We start from the raw sequence: 19,966 nt of genomic DNA on the forward strand, positions 1-19,966 counted from the left end.
ATTAATGTGAGTCAGGGCCGCAGGACTTACGTGCACAAGCCCACGACACGGCTCCTTTCCACAGAAGCCTGAAAGACTGGTGGGTGGGATCGACTGTCTCGACCAGGTCGTTCAGGAAGAAGCTGGGAGTAAAAGCCCTTCTCTTCCTGTAATTTTAACGACGCAGGAAGGTACCCGGGGGGATTATCCCACGACAGGGCAGGTGAGGAGGCCGGGTGCGGGGCGCGGAGCCCCGGAGAGAAAGGCCGAGCTCGGCCGGAGCCCACCCACCAGGCCACAGTACCTCGGGGCCTCGAGAGACGACGGCCGCCGCCCCACTCACCCGCCGGGAAGCCGTCGCGGCCCCTCCTTTTCGACTTTCCCGCCCGGGGAGACGCCGCGCTGACGCCAGAGAGGCGCGCCTGTCCGTGACGCCAGACTTCCGCGCCGGAAGTGGGCGGCCCGGCGGCCCGGCTGGGGGCAGTGCGCTAGGGCAGAAGCTGGAGTCGGTCCCGGGCCAGCAGGGCCGGGAGGTGTGGGAAGCCCGTAAGCGAAATCGAAGAGGGGCCTTCGCGCCCCGTGGGAGGAGAAGCCCGGCTACACCGGGCGGGAGCCGGCTGTCTGTGAAGATGGCGGGGCCGGAGCTGCTGCTCGACTCCAACATCCGCCTTTGGGTGGTCCTACCCATCGTTATCATCACCTTCTTTGTGGGCATGATCCGCCACTACGTGTCCATCCTGCTGCAGAGCGACAAGAAGCTCACTCAGGAACAAGTCTCCGACAGGTCAGCGCCTTCCTCCCCGGCGGCCTCACTCACCCGTGACCTTGGGCAACAAAGTACAGGGGGGTTGTCGGTTTGTCCGGGTTCACATTGCGCGCCCCCCGCCCGCGGCTGGGTGACCGTTCCTGCGTTACCTGTGTTTCACGTTAGTCATTTGTAAGATGATGGTAACAGGAGATGCCTCCTAGAGCAGGCGTGGGGATTAAATTTTAAATGAAGCCTACAGAGCCTTTAGCACAGGGCTTGGGACGTATTAAGTGCTCAAAAAATTTGTTGCTATTAATTTTTAGGCCAGTCTCCAACCCTTTTATCTGTGAACTGTATATAAGGTGGGTGTGTTTACACTGCTCGTTGTACTGAACTACTGTGGTAGTCGGCTGAGATCCTAAGTAACCAAGTGCTGTGCAAATGTAAAATTGCCCTAAAGGTGTGAGGGACTGTAATTATCATTTCTCCTTCAGGAGTGGAGGCAAGCTATTCCTCATGTGCTTCATTACAGGATTTAGCTGTTGAGAGAGGTAATTTGAGATGATTTTAGGTATCCAGGTGTGTGCCCCCTTCATATTAAAATCTAAAAAAAAACATTTTCCAGTCCATCGTTGTGATTATTTTCAGAGATCATCTCAGGTATAGGTCGCTATGTCTTTGATACGTTACTATCACTTAATCTCCCATTTTAAGAAAGAGCAAGCCTTAGGCTCAGAACTTTCCACAGGAAACAGTATCTTGCTAAAATTATATTTTATTTTTGTTGTGGTTAAGTGTCTGTGGCAGCTGGTTTTCCATTGGCTGGCAACTCAAAGATTTACTTTAAAATTTCTATAAGTAGAAAAAGTTGATGTGTAAAGAATACTAAGTTTTTAATAGTATAAGTGCTAGTGAATAAAACAAAAATCATAACCATGATGGAATCGTGGATTGTGAATGATGTTTGGGAAGCAGTGCTTTATCCTTTTCAGTTGTGCTTCCCAATTAAGTTGAGATAATAATAATAAACCAACATTTATTAAGCACTTAATCTATGCCAGCCACTAAACTAAGCTTTTACATTCATTAACTTACTTGTTTATTTACTTACTAAGTTGTTTTTTTTTTTTTTTTTTTTGAGAGAGAGAGAGAGAGAGAGTGAGAAGCAGACTCCCCATTGAGCACGGAACCCATCACCAGCCTAGATCCTAGGACCCTGGGATCATGACCCCAGCCGAAGGCAGACACTTAACGGCCTGAGTCACCCAGGCACCCCTCATTAAAATTCAGAGCAACTCTTATGAGATAAATGGTGCTGTCTCATTTTATAGAAACTGAGGCTTAAGAGGTTCCATGGTCATACATGAAGACCTTCAGAACTTGAGGCCAGATTTTCTGGTTCCCAAGTCTGGAGTTCTTTGCATTACACCACAGCATCCACTTCCTGTGGCATCAGTTCCAGAACTGATGAGAACTAACCTCCTGGAGATAACTTGAAGTCAGTGCCCCTCAGAAGGATGCAATGTGAAGAGAGCTTAGAAATTTAGATTTATTTGTTGACATTAATAAATTGTTCTCATTTATCCTCAAAATCACACCAAGTTAGATAATCCTGAACCCATTTTTACCATTGAAGAAAAGAAAGCCAGAAGAGTAGCCTACCCAAAATAACCAAAATAGTAAAATATTGTGCGTATACTTGAACTCAGATCAGTCTCACTCTTTAAAAAAAAAAAAAAAAAAAGCTTTTGTTTATTTATTCATGAGAGACACACAGAGAGGCAGAGACATAGGCAGAGGGATAAGCAGGCTCCCCACAGGGAGCCTAACACGGGACTCGATCCAGGTCTCCAGGATCATGCCTTGGGCGGAAGGCAGGCGCTAAACCGCTGGGCCATCCTGGCTGCCCCAGTCTCATTCCTTAAGTTAAAATTCTCTTGACCACAATTCCTGCTGTCATAGATTCTCTGCCACAGTTTTCTGCCCTTGGTTCACTATGTGATTTCAGAGTGCTGTTTCTGAATGATATCACACCCACAGCTCCTTTTCCTAATCCACGATGAAATTCACAGTTCATGGGCATCCCGGGTGGCTCAGCGGTTTCGTGCCACCTTCAGCCCAGGGCGTGATCTTGGAGACCTGGGATCGAGTCCTATGTCAGGCTCCTTGTATGGAGCCTGCTTCTCCCTCTGCCTCTCTTTCTTTCTCTCTCTCTCTCTCTCTCTCTCTCTCTCTCTCTGTGCCTCTCATAAATAATAAATAATAAATTTAATTATTTAAATTTATAATTAATAAATTATTATAAATTTATAAATTATTATTTATAATTAATAATAAATAAATAAAATCTTTTTTTTAAAAAGTTGTTTTGGGGATCCCTGGGTGGCGCAGCGGTTTGGCGCCTGCCTTTGGCCCAGGGCGCGATCCTGGAGACCCGGGATCGAATCCCACGTCAGGCTCCCGGTGCATGGAGCCTGCTTCTCCCTCTGCCTATGTCTCTGCTTCTCTCTCTCTCTCTGTGCGACTATCATAAATAAAAAATAAAAATTAAAAAAAAAAAAAAGAAACTTTTATAAAAAAAAAAAAAAAAAGTTGTTTTGTTTTTTTTTTTTAAAAGGAATTCACAGTTCATGCACTCTATAGATAAAAATATTTTTAAAAAACCAACGTGGGGCAGCCCTGGTGGCTCAGCAGTTTAGTACCACCTTCAGCCCAGGGCAAGATCCTGGAGACCCGGGATCGAGTCCCATGTCGGGCTCCCTGCATGGAGCCTGCTTCACTCTCTGCCTGTGTCTCTGTCTCTGTCTCTCTCTCTCTCTCTCTCTCTCTCATGAATAAATAAATAAAATCTTAAAATAAAAAAAAAAACCAGCATGATGTTTGCAACAACATGGATGGGCCTAGAAGCTACTACATGTTAAACAAAATAATTGTCAGAGAAAGACAATTACCATATCATTTCACTTATATGTGGAATCTAAAAAACAAAAGCAGAAACAGACTCATAAATACAGAGAACAAACTAAACTGTTGATTGCCAGAAGGGAGGGACATAGGGGGATGGGTAAATGGATGAAGGAGTTGGGGGTACAGGCTTCCAGTTATGAAATGAATCATGTGAATGAAAAGTACAGCATAGGCAGTGATATTATAATAGCATATGGTGGCATATGGTAGCTACACATATGAGCATACCATAATGTATAAAGTTGTCAAATCACTATTTTGTACACCTGAAACTAGTGTGGCCTTGTGTGTCAACTATACTTCGCTTAAAAACAACTTAAAGCCCAACTAGTTGTAACCATAAGGAGAAATAAGAATAATTTCTATTTTGTGAATACTTATTCACAATGGTCCTAGAAAGTGTAATGCAGAGGTCAGAGCATGCACCTCAATATAAAATCACCTTAATTGGGACAGGTTCAACTGTAGGCTGATACAGTGTTAGCTACTTAGATATTACAGAAGGCACTGTTGTTTTGGATGTGATTTTACTAAATGAGGAGCTACTCTTGATAAAGTTCTAAACAAAACAAAGTGCAATTTTCCCTGTATATACTTGGTGGTTGCATACCTGGAGATTGAATATATATATAAATCACTTCTTCCTTCCCTGTGGAAAAAAAGATGGAATTAGGTTTGAGGGTCAGATAATTAAAAGCAATTCAGTGAGATATTCAGAAGTAGCATGAGACATGAGATGATTCTCTGAATTTGTACAACTGTCTCCAGTACTGAGGAATACTTTGTATCCCTTGCCTCTGACAAATGACGGTTACCTGTTTTTTTTTCTCTATCCCATCATTTTGACAATCAAAAATGTTCCAGAGATTTCCAGAAGTCCCCCTAGAGGGCAGTACCACCTCCATCAAGAACCACTGCCTTAGGGGCGCCTGGGCGGCTCAATGGTTGAGAGTCTGCCTTCAGCTCAGGTCCAGATCCTGGGTCCTGGGATTGAGTCCCACGTTGGGCTCCCCATGGGGAGCCTACCTATGTCTCTGCCTCTTTCTCTGTCTCGCATGAATAAATAAATCAATCTTTTAAAAAGAGAGAGAATCGGGCAGCCCCGGTGGCTTAGCGGTTTAGTGCCGCCTTCAGCCCGGGGTGTGATCCTGGAGATCTGGGATCGAGACCCGCGTCGGGCTCCCTGCGTGGAGCCTGCTTCTCCCTCTGCCTGTGTCTCTGTCTCTCTCTCTCTTTCTCTGTGTCTCTAATAAATAAATAAAATCTTAAAAAAGAGAGAGAGAACCAATGCCTTAGAGAAAGCTCAAATATCTCTAGTCATAATGGTCCCTTTATATGAGGTGTCTGGATCATGCCAGTTCTGACATGATGTGATGGTACTCCACCAAGTCATCCTGTGAACTTGGATAGAATGCTGAGCACATGATTCTGAACCTGCCAAAAACCAAGGCAAAACATGTTTTCTGTTTGTAAACATTTAATATAAGTTTCCATTAGCCTGAATGATCACAAAATGGAACATTTGGTTTCATAAATTATTAAACTTTTGGTGCCTCAAAACTTATTAAAATTTTTCTAAAATATATTAAACCAAAATTGAAAGATACATAAATAAAATATATTAGACCATAATTGGGGATAGAATGTATGGAAAAAGTGGTGCTCAAGCTCAAAGAACATATTGACTTTTAGGAAAGGAAGCAAACTCAGGTCTTTAATATATGATTAACTCCTCCAGCTTGAAAAATATCAACTTAAAAACTGAAGATTTCGGGGTGCCTGAGTGGCTAAGTTGGTTAAGCATCTCAGGGTCGGGAGTTCAAGCCCCATGTTGGGCGTAGAACCTACTTAAAAACAAAGCAGAAAACTAAAGCTTTAAGAAAATGTCTTTAAACTGCAAATTATCAATACAAAAGAGAAGCTTTGTCTTTATAACCAGTATCAGGACTACTTTTCAGGAATAATAGAAATGAAAATGCAAAATAAAAATTTCTTATAGCATTTGCAGACCTCAGAGAAACTGAGTGTTTAGAATATACAGCTTGCCTTGATTTAGGATTGAAATGCCTCAAGGTCGTGATTCTCAACCCCAATTCTACAAAATTGCTCAACAGTGAAAGTTTAGGAGATGCAGCTGAATTTCTGTTGGTTATAGTGCCTAAAGAAGGCCTGAATTACCTACAGTGAACAAGTTTTTTTTAATGATCTACCATGTGCCCTGCTCTGTACCATATGCTATAGGGTACAAGATATGACAAGGCCAAGATCCTACTCTCAGGGAGTTTCATGCAAAGGAAAAAAAATAGATACCTTTAATCTAGTGCTTAGGGTATGCCACATGGAGTGAAAATCATTTTAAATGAGATGATATATATGAAGAAGTTAGCTTAAAATCCTCAGTATTTCCCTTTTGCTCCTTTTTGTTTGTTTGTTTTTTAAAGTACTCTCCACACCTAACATGGGGCTCAAACCTACAACCCTGAGGTCAAGTCACACATTCCACCAATAGAGCCAGTCAGGCACCCACTCTTTTTTTTTAATTGTGGTTAAATATATACAATATAGAGTTTACTATTTTAACTATTTTTAAGTGTATAATTCAATGGTATTAAGTACATTCTCACTGTTGTGCAATCATGCCTGTCATCCCAAACAAATTCTGAACATATTAAGTATTAACTCCTCATCTCTTCTCGACCCAATTCCTGCAACCAGTATCCTACTTTCTCTGTTTCTATGAATTTGACTACCCTAGGTACTTTTTGTGAGTGGAAGCATACAATATTTGTCCCTCTGTGCCTGTCTTATTTTACTTGGCATAATGTTTTCAGGGTTCATCCATGTTGTAGCATGTGTCATAATTTCAATACATTTTACAGCTAAATGAAATGTCACAGTGTGACAATTTGATACCTGTGTGGTGTGTGTGTGTGTATATACACACACATATACACTTTCTGAATTGATTACCACAATCCAGTTAATTAACATACATATCACCTCACATAGTTAACTTTTTTTAATTGATGTTAAAGAATGCTTAAGGTGTACTCTTTTAATAAGTTTCAAGTTCATTACACAGTTTTATTAACTAGAGTCACTAGTATGTTAATACTGTATGTTAAATCCCCAGAGCTTACTTATCTTACAACTTTTGGCCAGCATCTCCCCATCTCCCTCATCCCGCAGTAACCACCATTTTTACTTTCTGTTTCTATGAGTTTGACTGTTTTTTTTGTTTGTTTGGTTTTTTTTTTTTGTTTGTTTTCTTTTTTTTAGATTCCATATATAAATGAGATCACACAGTGTTTGTCTTTCTCTGGCTAATTTCACTTAGCGTAATGCCTTCAGGTTTCAACTTGTTGCAGATGGCAGGATCTCCCTTCTTCTGGCTGAGTAATATTCCATTGTTTATGTATGCATATAAAATATCACACTGTGTGTTTAAATATGATTACAGTGGTAAGTTTTATGTTAGTTTTTTTGTTTTGTTTTGTTTTGTTTTGTTTTTAACCACAGTTTAAAAAAATACACTGGGATGCGTGTGGCCTTAGTGTGGCTTTTGCACATCTCTCAAGTTTCATTTTCACCATGTTTTCTGTAGTTCTCTTTCTTCTAGCCATGTGGCCTTTTCTCAGGTCCTCAGAGACATAGCACTTATGCCTGCTGCAGGGCTTTTACCCATGCTGCTCCCTCTAGCACTTTGCCAAGGTAATCTCTTAAGATTCCAACTTAGCCATACATCCTCCTCAAAGCTTTTTCCCAGACCTTGACTCCCTAGATTGGTCACACCCTCATATTATACACTCCCATCATACCATCCATCTTTTCTTCCTAGGACATAACAGGTGAATTTCACATTTATTCCTATGGTTATTTGATCAGTGTCTTTCTCTCCCACTATAACTTTCATGAGATAGTTGCCTTTTTTTTTCTTTTTTTTTTTTAAGATTTATTTATTTGAGAGAGATCAGGGAGGGTGGCAGAGGGAGGAAAGAGAATCCTCAAGCAAACTCCCTGCCAAGTGTGGATCCTGATAGGGGACCTAATCCCAGGACCCTGAGATCATAACCTAAGCCAAAATCAAGAATCATCTGCTTAACCGACTGAGCCACCCAGGCACCCTGAGATATTTACTTTTTGATCACTGTTGTTTGTGTCACCAAACATAGTAGATGGCATTCAGAAGCTCAAAAAATATTTGTCCAATGAGGATAAATCTGTTTTTGTACAGAATATGAAAGGACACATGGGGAATTTAAATGACTCACCCAAGATAACATAGCTAATAAGTGGCAGAGCCAGGATTTGAACCCATCTGTCCAACTCCATTACTCTAACCCATTACTCTAGACCCAGTGCTGCCTAAACTATCAGTGAAGGATCAATTTTTTGTTATTTTTTTAATTTCTGAGCTATCTTAGATTGATGCTTTTGTAAAATATTTTAGTACATATTTGTGGAAGTAACCAAATTATTATAAAAGTTTCTAAATGTCTGCACTTAACCTCATCACTGACCAGCACTGGTACATAGGCCACACTTGGAGTAGCTTTAGACTAGATCCCAGGGACAGAACGTATTACATATCCTAGAGCCCTGTGTATAGAACTGTCAGCTGTACAGTACAATGAGGTCAAGAGGGAGAAGACCAGAGAGAATTCCAGGAGGGCACCATGCAGAATTTCATGGAGAAGGTGGGACTTGAAGGAGGTGTTAGGTGATGATGGGATAGAACTCGTGAATGAGAGAGACACTAGAGCATTCCCAGCACATGGAGAAGCTAGAATATGTGTCAAGTGGCCAGGGGACCCTGGGGGGACTGCCTGATTAGAACAGGTGGTTTATATTGAGGCATAGAGAGGAAACCAAGCACAATTTTCATGTTCATTTCTGTCTGTATTTTGTTTCACTTTTCTTTTTTTTTTTTTTGTTTCACTTTTCAAGAAGAATTTCCATTAACTTAAGGAGGTACCCCCGCCCCAATAAAACAACTTTTGAAAACCTAGCAAACATTAGTATTTGGATCTCTGTTCTGTTTAGCATATGTATCTTAGTACCACTCACTTGTATCGCATTCTCTTATCTTTAATGATCAATTATAGTCATATATCACCAAATACTTTATTAATTCAGTACATTTTTATTGAGACTATACTGGCGGTCTCAATCCTGCTGGAATTTCTATTGTCTGTTAGGGAGCAACCCTGTCAAATCCTATACTCATTTCTCTGTGGGGTTTTAAAAGTTCTTTCTTTTATATTTACCCTTCCTCCATCCTCCTGCCCCCAGATCTTCTGAGGAGCATCCAACTAGAACTCTTTTCACTTAGAGAAAGTTCCTTCTTAGCTTCCTATAAAGTAAGAAAAGCAGAGTGTGACATTCTAAATGTTCCTTCCTCAGAAATCTTTTGTTCATAAACACAGTGACTTCTGAAAAATGCTTTATTGAAGACCTGATTGTTGGGTTAAGCATGCTATATTGGTTTTAAAGACACTTGTATTTTGAAAAGTGTCCCCACAGGTTTGTTGCCAAATAGGCCCTCTCTTGTGTTTAAATAGGTCTTCTACTCTTATTCTCTCATTTTCTTCTAGTGTTTCACTTTTAAAAATCTCATTGTTTTGGTTGTATTTTTCAGTCAAGTCCTAATTCGAAGCAGAGTCCTCAGGGAAAATGGAAAATACATTCCCAAACAGGTACTCATTTATCTTTTATTAAAAGCTCCACGATTCACTGTTGAGGGCAGTAGATATCTGAATGTTTAATAAGGGAACTCTTTGGGGAAAGCTGAAGTCTGGCAAATCTGTAATTAAGCTGTGGCCTAGTGGTATCTGCTGTCATTGTGACCTCGCCCTTCTTAGGAAATTGTTTTTAAATGTGACTCAGCTAAAGTGTCAGGTTGACTGCCAAGTAGGCAGCCAGCTCTGAATGTAACAGACTATTCCAAGGGCCTTCTGACTAAACCCCTGAGAAATAATTTGACAATTTGCTATGTCACAGTTTTAAGACTTAAAAAGCTCTCTTTTCTACTAGTCTTTCTTGACACGAAAATATTACTTCAACAACCCAGAGGATGGATTTTTCAAAAAAACTAAAAGGAAGGTAGTGCCTCCTTCTCCTATGACTGGTATGTTTATTCCCCTTTGTCATCTTTAAGGAAGATTCTTAACATGAGTTGGGGGGAGGGCAGGGAGAATACTGATTTATTTAAATATTAAATTGTATGATACAGTAATCTTAAAAGATCTTAGATATCATCTATTACAGGGATCTACACAAGTGGAGCTGTCTTTTTCAAATAAATCATCTGGGAAACCCAATATCTAAAGTAGATTTTTAAAAAAGAGGCCTCGGGGCTGGGTGGTGAGAAAGCTAGAGCCATCGTCCCTGTGTCTCTTCCGTTTGCTGTTCCTTAGAACCCAGGGCTCTGTGGAGCACAGTTTGAGAAGCATCCCAGTCCCAGCTCCCGCCCAGTGCCTGGATCCCATTGCTGACACATGGCCACCCTGCTTTTGCCTGAAAGTGAAAGAGCTCTTAACCTCTTCCCCAGCCCAGCCATTTCTTTGTGAAACATGATTGCTTGGCCCACTCTATGGTTTTTGCTCTAACAGATTTCTTACTTCCACCGACCCCAGTCATGTGAAAAAAATACAGCACTTTTAAAGTAAAACAAAATAATTTATTATTCTGTATTAGCTGTCCTCTCATTTTAATACCCATTTCTCTAGGTAAGAAACTCAGACAGAAGGTACTGCAATTGATTTTTTAAAGTTTTTTAGAAAACCCACAAGAAACAAAAGACCGATATGTGTATGAAAAGATATTTGACTTCACTAAAATCCATGGAATCCAAATTAAAACAAAATGCTTTTTTTCTCTTTTTTTTAAAAGACTTATTTGAAAGAGAGAGCTGTGTGCACATGTGGGGGGTGCAGCAGGAGCGGAGGAAGACAGAATCTCAAGCAGACTCTTTGTGGGGTGCAGAGATCAATGAGGGGCTCCAACACATGACTTGAGCCAAAATCTAGAGTTGGATGTTTAAACAACTGAGCCATACAGGCACCCCCAAAATGTCCTTTTTAGAACATTAAACTGGCAAAGATTGAACGCTTCACAAAGCTGCTGCTGTCAAAGTTATGGGAAGTTAGGCCCTCTTGTTATTGTTGAAAGACAATCTGATGGTACTTGTCAATTTTAAACGTCCAAACCCCTTGACCCAAAAATTCTTCTAAGAGTTTCTCTTACAGAAGCACTTACATAAACATGCAGGTTTCTGTACTAGGTAGTTGTAGGCAACAGTGTTTATTGGCAAAAAAAAAAAAAAAAATTTTAGAAGCAATCTATAGGTCCATCCAAAAGTAGTGTGACCACACAATAGACTCCTATGCACACACTGAAAACAGAGATATTATACAATGTGAAAATACCATTTATAATATATTTACATTTTTAAAATTAAGAATCAAATTAGTAAGCATAATATCACTTTATTATGTATATAGAGAGGGAAACGTGTATATACTTATATATGCATATTTATACACATACGTATAAAGATGGAAGGATATGCAACAAATAGTTAAAAGTGTTTAGAGAGTGGGCTCAGAAACTGTCTACATCCTGTTTCCATGTCACTTGAATTTTTTACAGTGAACTTGTATTACTTCAATTATCATATAAATTAAAAATGTACAGAAAATCAGGAAGAAGTTCCTGCCAACAGTAGCAAAATGTAGTGATTTCTTGTTTTTGTCATAGATCCCACTATGCTCACAGACATGATGAAAGGCAATGTGACAAATGTTCTCCCTATGATTCTTATTGGTGGCTGGATCAACATGACATTCTCCGGCTTTGTCACAAGTAAGTTAACAGACTCAGAAGACTTCAGGTTTACTTACCTGTAATCCTTTGCCATGTCCCTGTTCAGAGAAATCCAAGTGCTGCTGAGATACTAACATAATGGGTCCCCTATTTTCTATTGGAAAGTAATCCCATTCTTTTAAAAAAAATTAATATGCCATATTTTATGGCTCTTATCCCGAATTCATCATTAGTTCATGTTGTGGATGCTTTTTTTTTTTTACCAATAGGAACTTAAATGAATGGCTTGCTCATTTGTATCCAAAACTAACTCTAATTAAGTAGGATGAAGGGAAGCATGTTTCTATGTTGACTTCATTTTCTAAGGACTGTCTATTTATTTATATATATATATAATATATATTATATATTTTTTTATAATTTGTTTTGAATCAATTTTGTTTCTTAGTAACGTAGTTCTCTATATGTTATATATTCCACTTTGGGTTTAACAGATTACTGCAATTTTTTTTTTCTGATTTTAGGTCATAACTCGGAGTCCCTGCTTCTTAAGCAATAGAGAAGCTGGTATTCAAGAACTATAACAGAGTGACATTTGACTGTTATTTTTTTCAGAAATAGACACAAATTTCCTGGTAGAAATCATTTCCAAACTGTGTATGGTACAGTTTCTACCTCCTCAGGGAAAAACTACACGCATTCACACTTAAACTATTCTAAAAACAGCAAGGCGACATTGTGAACTTTCTCTCTTTTCTGCAGCCAAGGTCCCATTTCCACTGACTCTCCGTTTTAAGCCTATGCTACAGCAGGGAATTGAACTACTCACATTAGATGCATCCTGGTAAGAATTTACTTTCCTTTATTAAAAAAGAAAATCTAAAACTGGTGTCTCAAAGAACAGGATTCTAATTTGCATACTTCACTGGTATAGGATATTGGTTTTTCTCATTGAAACTCCACTCAAAATGCCATGGGTGGATTATGACAACTTTTAGCCTATCCCAGGTGATTCCTTTACATACTCTTTGGGTGATAGAAAAGTGTGAACTACATTTATTCTAAATAACTGCCTCTGTTCATCCACTTGTGCTTTCCTAGGGTGAGCTCTGCATCCTGGTACTTCCTCAATGTCTTTGGGCTTCGGAGCATTTACTCTCTGATTTTGGGCCAAGATAATGGTAAGAAGCACAGGTTTAATAAGCAAAATACTCTAACAGACAAATCATCCACACCAGAGCCAAAAAACTCATGTAGAATGTTCTGTTTGCTAGTGTAGTCAAATACAATGCTTCACCCCTTAAACTTCTTAAGTTTCTAAGATATTCTGCAAGGGTGTTAAAAATTCCAGGGTCAGGGGGCCTGACTGGTTCAGTCGGTGGAACATGTGACTCTTGATGGCAGGGCTGTTAAGTTCTATTCCCCATGCTGGGTATAGCAATTACTTAAAATCTTTAAAAAAGAAAAAAAAAATTCCAGGATCAACCGAAGATTTAAATTCTCCCTGGCAATAACAGGGACAATATTTAGTTCCCTGAAGCCTCTTATGAGAAATCCAGTACCAGTAATGTAAGCCTGTAAATTGAAGCTGAAACAAGGCCTGGTTTGACCAGTTAGTTCATTGACTAGAGTTCTTGCCAGTATCAATCCTGGCTCTCTCATTTAATGGCTGGGACCTCGGGCAAGTGACTTAACCACTCTAATCCTCTGCCTATTTGTAAAATAGAGACCTTACTAATTAACTTCAGAGTTTGTTGTTAGCAGTAAATGAGGTAGAATGTGTAAAGCACTTCATAAAGTACCTGGCATAAAGTAGTTGCTCAACAACTGGTAGCTATACTTACTGTTTCAATTTGAAATAAAGTTTAGCATTTCTTTGAGCTCTCTTCTGCTATTATCGTGCCTGTTTTTCAGGAAAGGTAAAATGACTTTTCCTAGGTCACATAGCCAGTCACTGAATCTGTCATGTGGTTCTCTAATCCACTACTGAGCCTCTGTGCGTGTTGTGTAAGGACTCTTCTTCCCTGAGGGTGCTGGGTGCCTGCTGAGCCCTGGCACTCACGTAGGTGTGTTACTTACATTGTAGCTGCTGACCAGTCACGGATGATGCAGGAACAGATGACTGGAGCAGCCATGGCCATGCCTGCGGACACCAACAAAGCTTTCAAGGTACACTCACACCTCTTTCTAGCTTCACTGAAGCTCCAAAAGGCATTAGCAGACAGTTACTTAAAAGATGGGTTCCCAGAAGTGAGCGTAGCATGTATGGTTCCATCTTTTAAATTTAAATTTAGCAAAAACTTATTTTTGTTTACATGTTTCTTATTTCTGAGCCAGAGTCAGCTGTTCTGTCTCCAACAAGTTGGAGACTCTTAGTACTTTTATTAGTTTTTAAATGCTCACTCAGATTTAATCCAGCCTGTAAATGAAGCTATAAAAGCATTCCATTCAGAGACACCAGGTAAATATTTAGAATATTATTAACTATTTTGGATCCTGTGAACATTAGATATAAATTTAATTTAAAAAAATTAATACAGCCTTTTCATGAAATGATTCTGCAATATCTGAAGTCCAGTATAATTTTTGTACAGCAAAATCTCACTAATTTTTCATGATAAAAACTAGAAATAGAAAGGAATTTGCTCATCTTGATGAAAGGCATCTATGAAAAACCCACAGCTAACCTCATACTCAGTGGTGAAACACTAACAGCTTTTCCCCTAAGATTAGGAAGAAGACAGGAAAAAAAAAAAAAAAAAAGGAAGAAGACAGGAATGTCCACTGTTGCTACTTTTATTCAACGTTGTGCTGGACAATCTAGCCAGGGCCTATAGACAAAAAGAAATAAAAGGCATCTACATTAGAGAGGAAGAAGGAAACACTCTCTTTGCAGATGCCATGGTCTTGCATATAGAATATTGTAAGCAACTCACAAGAAAAACTGTTAGAGCTAACAAGTCCAGCAAAGTTTTAGAAGATGTAGCTAAAGATGCAAAAATCAGTTGCATTTCTACACATTGTTAATAAAGAATCTGAAAATGAAATTAAGAAAAATTCCATTTACAGTAGTATCCAAAAAAAAATACTTAGGAATAAATTTAACAAAAAAAAAAAAAAAAAAAAAAAGGAATAAATTTAACAAAATAAAGATAAGACTTGTACACTAAAATTACAAAGCATTGCTGAAAGAAATTAAAGTAATACCTGAATGAATGGAAAAACATCCATGTTCATGGATTAGAAGACTTAATATTGTCAAGATGGTAGTACTCCCAAAATTGATCTATAGACACAACACAAAATTCCACCTGCCTTTCTTGCAGAAATCAACAGGCTGATCCTGAAGTTCATATGGAAATGTAAGAAACTGAGAATAGCCCAATTAGAGTTTAATATGAATAAAGTTGGAAGACTCACACTTTCTGATTTTATTTTGTTTGTTTGTTTTAGATTTTATTTATTTATTCATGAGAGACACAGGCAGGCTCCATGCAGGGAGCCCGATGCAGGACTCGATCCTGGGACTCCAGGATCATGCCCTGGTCTGAAGGTAGGCACTGAACTGCTGAGCCACCCAGGGATCCCCTCTTTCTGATTTTATTTTATTTTATTTTATTTTTAATTTTTATTTATTCATGATAGGCACACAGTGAGAGAGAGAGGCAGAGACACAGGCAGAGGGAGAAGCAGGCTCCATGCACCGGGAGCCTGACGTGGGATTCGATCCAGGATCTCCAGGATCGCGCCCTGGGCCAAAGGCAGGTGCCTAACCGCTGTGCCACCCAGGGATCCCTCTTTCTGATTTTAAAACCTACTTCAGAGCTATAGTAATCAAGACTGTGTGGGACTGGCATAAGGACAGACTTATAAACCAATGGAGTAGAATTGAGAGGTCAGAAATAAACCCATACATTTAAGATCAATTGGCTTTCAACAGAGATACCAAGACAGTTCAGTGGGGAAAGGATAGTCTGTTGACTGGGTACAGAGTTTCCAGGAGATGAAAATTTTTGCAAATACATAGTGGTGATGGTTGCACAACATTGTGAATGTAATTAATGCCATTGAATTGTATTCTTACAAAGGTTAGAAGTGGCAAGTTTTATGTTATATAAATATTTTTTACCACAATAAAAAAGAAAAAACTTGGGACAGCCTGGGGACTCTGGTTTAGCACTGCCTTCAGCCTGGGGTGTGATCCTGGAGACCCGGGATCGAGTCCCACATCGGACTCCCTGCATGGAGCCTGCTTCTCCCTCTGCCTGTGTCTCTGCCGCTCTCTCTATGTCTCTCATGAATAAATAAATAAAGTCTTTAAAAAAAAAAAACAGGGATCCCTGGGTGGTGCAGCGGTTTGGCGCCTGCCTTTGGCCCAGGGCGCGATCCTGGAGACCCGGGATCGAATCCCACATCGGGCTCCCGGTGCATGGAGCCTGCTTCTCCCTCTGCCTGTGTCTCTGCCTCTCTCTCTCTCTCTGTGACTATCATAAATAAATAAAAATTAAAAAAAAAAAAAACTTTAAATGGTATAAGCGCTAAGACTATAAAACCCTTAGAAGAGGGCAGCCTGGGTGGCTCAGCGGTTTAGCACTGCCTTCGGCCCAGGGCCTGATCCTGGAGACCCGGGATCAAGTCCCGCATCGGGTCCCTGCATGGGGCCTGCTTCTCCCTCTGCCTATGTCTCTGTCTCTCTCTCTCTCTCTCTGTGTCTCTCATAAATAAATAAATCTTAAAAAAAAAATAGTACAAGTGACAAAAGGAAAAAAGATAAATGGAACTTTGTCAAAGTGAAAACTTTTGTACTTTAAAGGACATCATCAAGAAAATGAAAAGATAGTATCAGAGAAAATGTTTGCAAATCATATCACTAATAAAGGGTCGAGTGTTCAGAATAAGGAACTCTCAGAACTCAGCCCAGTTAAAAATGGGCAAAAGTTTTGAACAAACATTTCTCCAGAGAAGATATGTAAACACCCAATAAGCTCATGAAAGCATGCTCAACATTGTTAGCCACTGGAGAAATGCAAATCAAAGCCACAGTGAGATACTACTCCATACTCACTGGATGACTATAAAAAAAGATGGGCGCTAACAAGTGTTGACAAGGATGCGGAGAAATTGGAGCAGTCCTCCTTACCAATAACAGCGCAGCCACTTTGGAAAGCCGTTTTTATAGTCTACCCTCAAAAAGTTAAACTTAGTTACCATATGACCAGCAATTCCCCACTTAGGTAAATACCCAAGGGAATTGAAAACCTATGTCCATACATAAAACTTACACAAGAATGTTCAGAGCACAATTCCTTATACTCCAAGAGTAGAAACAATCCAAATATCCATCATCATAGGAACAGATCAATAAAGTGAAACATTTTGGAATATGGACAATGTATGGACAAAGTGTTCAGTGGAATATTTAGCACAAAGGAATGGTGTGCTGATACATACTACAACAGGGAGGAACCTTGAAAACATTGCAAGTGAAAGAAACCAGTAAGAAAAAGCCACATATTATATCCAGATAAGATGAATCCAAAGATACAGAAAGTAAAGTAGTAGTTGCCAGAGGTTGGGGGAAGTGTTTAATGGGGAGCATCTGCTATCTGATACAGAATTTCTTTTTGTGGTGTTGAACATGTTCTGGAATAAGGTAGTGGTGATGATTGCATTTCTTTATGAACGTATTAAAACCACTAAATTGCACATATTCCAAAGATGAAGTTTATGGCATGTGAACTACATTTAAAAAAAAGATCAATGGATAAAGAAGATACATTCACACACACATACATATGCACAAATACACAATGAGATATTACTCAGCCATCAAAAGATGAAATCTTGTCGTTTGCTAAATTGTGGATGGAGTTAGAATATATTATGCTAAACGAAGTCACTCAGAAAGACAAATACCATATGATTGCAGACATGTGAAATTTAAGAAACAAAACAGATGAACATACAGGGGAGGGGAAGAGGAGGGGGAAACAAATAATGAGAGACTCTTAACGATAGAGAACAAACTAAGGGTTGATGGACAGAGGTAAGGTGGGGATGGGCCAGATAGGTGATGGACATTAAGGAGGGCACTTGTGGGCGGGAACCCTGGGTGGCGCAGCGGTTGAGCGCCTGCCTTTGGCCCAGGGCGCGATCCTGGAGACCCGGGATCGAATCCCACGTCGGGCTCCCAGTGCATGGAGCCTGCTTCTCCCTCTGCCTGTGTCTCTGCCTCTCTCTCTCTCTCTCTGTGTGACTATCATAAATAAATAAAAATTAAAAAAAAAAAATGCTAAGAAAAAAAAAAAAGGAGGGCACTAGTGATGAGCACTGGGTGTTGTATATAAGTGATGAATCATTGAATTCTATTCCTGAAACCAATATTGCACTCTATGTTAACTAACTAGAATTTAAATAAAAATTTTTAAAAGCCATCATCCATGAGCTAACATTTGTATTGCATATTACATTTCCTAAATCATTTTTTAAAACCTGCTAATTGGGCAGCCCCGGTGGCGCAGCGGTTTGGCGCCACCTGCAGCCCAGGGCGTGATCCTGGAGACCCTGGATCGAGTCCCACGTCAGGGTCTCTGCATGGAGCCTGCTTCTCCCTCTGCCTGTGTCTCTGCCTCTCTCTCTCTCTGTGTGTCTCTATGAATAAATAAATAAAATCTTTAAAAAAAAATAAAACCTGCTAATTAAAAGCAGAAAGCATTAATAGACTATTTGAGAAATGTAATTAGTTACTATCTCTAGTGACCTTAGACAAATTATTTTACCTTTTTAAGCCTTATTCTCTTTGCCTTTAAATTGAGCTTGGGGGTGCATGTGGCAGGTAGCAGCACCCACCTCATAGGATTAAATGAGTTTATACGTGTAAATAGTTTAATCCAGCCTCTGGCTAATACAGATGCTCTCACATCAGCCCCGCTTTTAGTAACAGCCCTCCTTTCCCTGTCCTGGTGTCCTCTTCTTTTGCAGACAGAGTGGGAAGCTTTGGAGCTGACGGATCACCAGTGGGCACTAGATGATGTCGAAGAGGAGCTCATGGCCAAAGATCTCCACTTTGAAGGCATGTTCAAAAAGGAATTACAGACCTCTATTTTTTGAAGACCAAGGAGGGATTTGCTGTGTCAGGAACTCAGAGTAGTGGTTAACTTTGTAACTTTGGTTTGAGCTGGAGCCTCTCAGAATAAAATGGAGGTGCATGAGCTAGCAGGTATTCAGCAAGAATTGTTCTTATCTGAGCCAGGTTCCCCTGTATGTCTGAAACTAGAGGAGATTTGAGGAGTCTGTGCCGGATGACTTAACAAGAAACAGTTATTTTTAAAATGTTTTACGTTTTCCTTCTGGTGACTCTGGTAATGAAAGTCAAAGAAAGGGGGAATACTCAAGCTAGTAATAATATATAAAACTTAGCAAAAACTCAGTCTTTGGAAAAAGCATTGTCAATTATACCTAATTATTAAGTTCAGTCAGCCTGACATCTAATCTAACCACAGTGAACACCTGTTTTCTCCAGATCTAAACACCCCGTGTTTTACCTTTAATTTTTTGTTAGTATTTGTACAACTTTCTTTACACAAATAATACATTTTCATTACTGAAAATTTAGGAGCTATGGATGAGCAAAGTGAAACCTCTCTATGTTCATTTTGAGCCTACAGAGTGACATAAAGAGTAAATGGGTCAAAACGTGATTCAAAAAAGCTCTTTTCAGAGTGAATACGCAAGGCTAGGACAGACTTAGCCAGCCTTCTATCTCAACACTGTCCGGTGAAAATCGGCAATACTGAGACACTGCCGGATTCTCAAGTGCCTTTGGGATCATCAAAGATAGGTTACATAATCTGAGGTCTTGAGCTGGAGTTCAGAATGTATCAAATCCATTGACAGATCAACAGTGCTACACTGAATATGGCTACACAGTTAAAGGAAAGACCTCATTTCCCAGTTATTCTGGATCAGAGAGTTTGCATATCACTGTATGAAGGGAGAAAGGGCGATTGCTGGCAGACATGTAGTTAAGGTGGCCCAGGAATCATTCTGTCTGGATTAACTGTCCCAGGGAAGTGGCAGGGTGCCATTTCTGTACCAAGAGGTGAATGTAATTTGCATGTTGAATGCTGTAATCAAGAACAAACAACTCTTGACTCTACCAATTAAAACATCCTGTTTTCTCTGCCTGTAAAATATTGCCTCTGGGTCACTAACGAGCCTTCTACCACAGTTATGAGCATCTCATGGATCAGTGCTGAAGTCAAAGATGAAAAAGATGTGACCTTTGTCCTCACAGAACTCACTAGAGAGACACATAAGAAATTGGTGGTTCTGAACCCTTTTTTTGGTCAGAACCTCTGGGAATCCAGTGGAAGCTCAGACCCTCCCCTCCAGAGTAATGCATATGGGCCCAGATGCACAGAGTTCCCAGGTAACACGGGTGTTGGT

The 19,966-nt window shown here is 39.9% G+C and overlaps 2 protein-coding genes across 11 annotated transcripts in view; one reads left to right on the plus strand and one right to left on the minus strand.

Moving 5' to 3' along the window:
- The window catches only part of FANCD2 (FA complementation group D2), a 57,802-nt gene extending 57,203 nt beyond the window's left edge, over positions 1-599 (minus strand). For 2 of the 9 annotated variants that reach the window (XM_077857835.1, XM_077857830.1), the window contains exon 1: positions 323-464. The gene's annotated coding sequence lies outside the window, so the exon portion shown is untranslated. Of the gene's footprint in view, positions 1-30 lie in introns of all 9 variants that reach the window. The other 7 variants (XM_077857833.1, XM_077857831.1, XM_077857838.1 and 4 more) reach the window with 5 other exon arrangements.
- EMC3 (ER membrane protein complex subunit 3) lies at positions 412-19,711 on the plus strand. Of its 2 annotated transcripts, none has more exons than XM_077857887.1 (8): positions 412-763; positions 9,333-9,390; positions 9,728-9,821; positions 11,453-11,557; positions 12,281-12,362; positions 12,620-12,699; positions 13,605-13,687; positions 18,504-19,711. In XM_077857887.1, the coding sequence occupies exons 1-8, from the start codon at positions 609-611 to the stop codon at positions 18,522-18,524; spliced, it is 678 nt and encodes a 225-aa protein (XP_077714013.1). In that variant the 5' UTR covers positions 412-608; the 3' UTR covers positions 18,525-19,711. The 2 variants fall into 2 exon arrangements, with proteins under 2 accessions (XP_077714013.1, XP_077714012.1); XM_077857886.1 differs by having other exon boundaries at positions 414-763; positions 18,500-19,711.
- The last annotated feature ends 255 nt before the right edge of the window (positions 19,712-19,966 follow it).

The sequence above is a fragment of the Canis aureus genome, chromosome 19, assembly GCF_053574225.1.
Source record: "Canis aureus isolate CA01 chromosome 19, VMU_Caureus_v.1.0, whole genome shotgun sequence".
Classification (NCBI taxonomy): Eukaryota; Metazoa; Chordata; class Mammalia; order Carnivora; family Canidae; genus Canis; species Canis aureus.

Excerpts from the sequence above, each read along its gene's own strand:
- EMC3 (XM_077857886.1), top strand. The coding sequence starts at position 609 with ATGGCGGGGCCGGAGCTGCTGCTCGACTCCAACATCCGCCTTTGGGTG. Across the intron at positions 764-9,332 it reads CAGGAACAAGTCTCCGACAG|TCAAGTCCTAATTCGAAGCA; the intron begins GTCAGCGCCTTC and ends TGTATTTTTCAG. Across the intron at positions 12,363-12,619 it reads CTCACATTAGATGCATCCTG|GGTGAGCTCTGCATCCTGGT; the intron begins GTAAGAATTTAC and ends GTGCTTTCCTAG.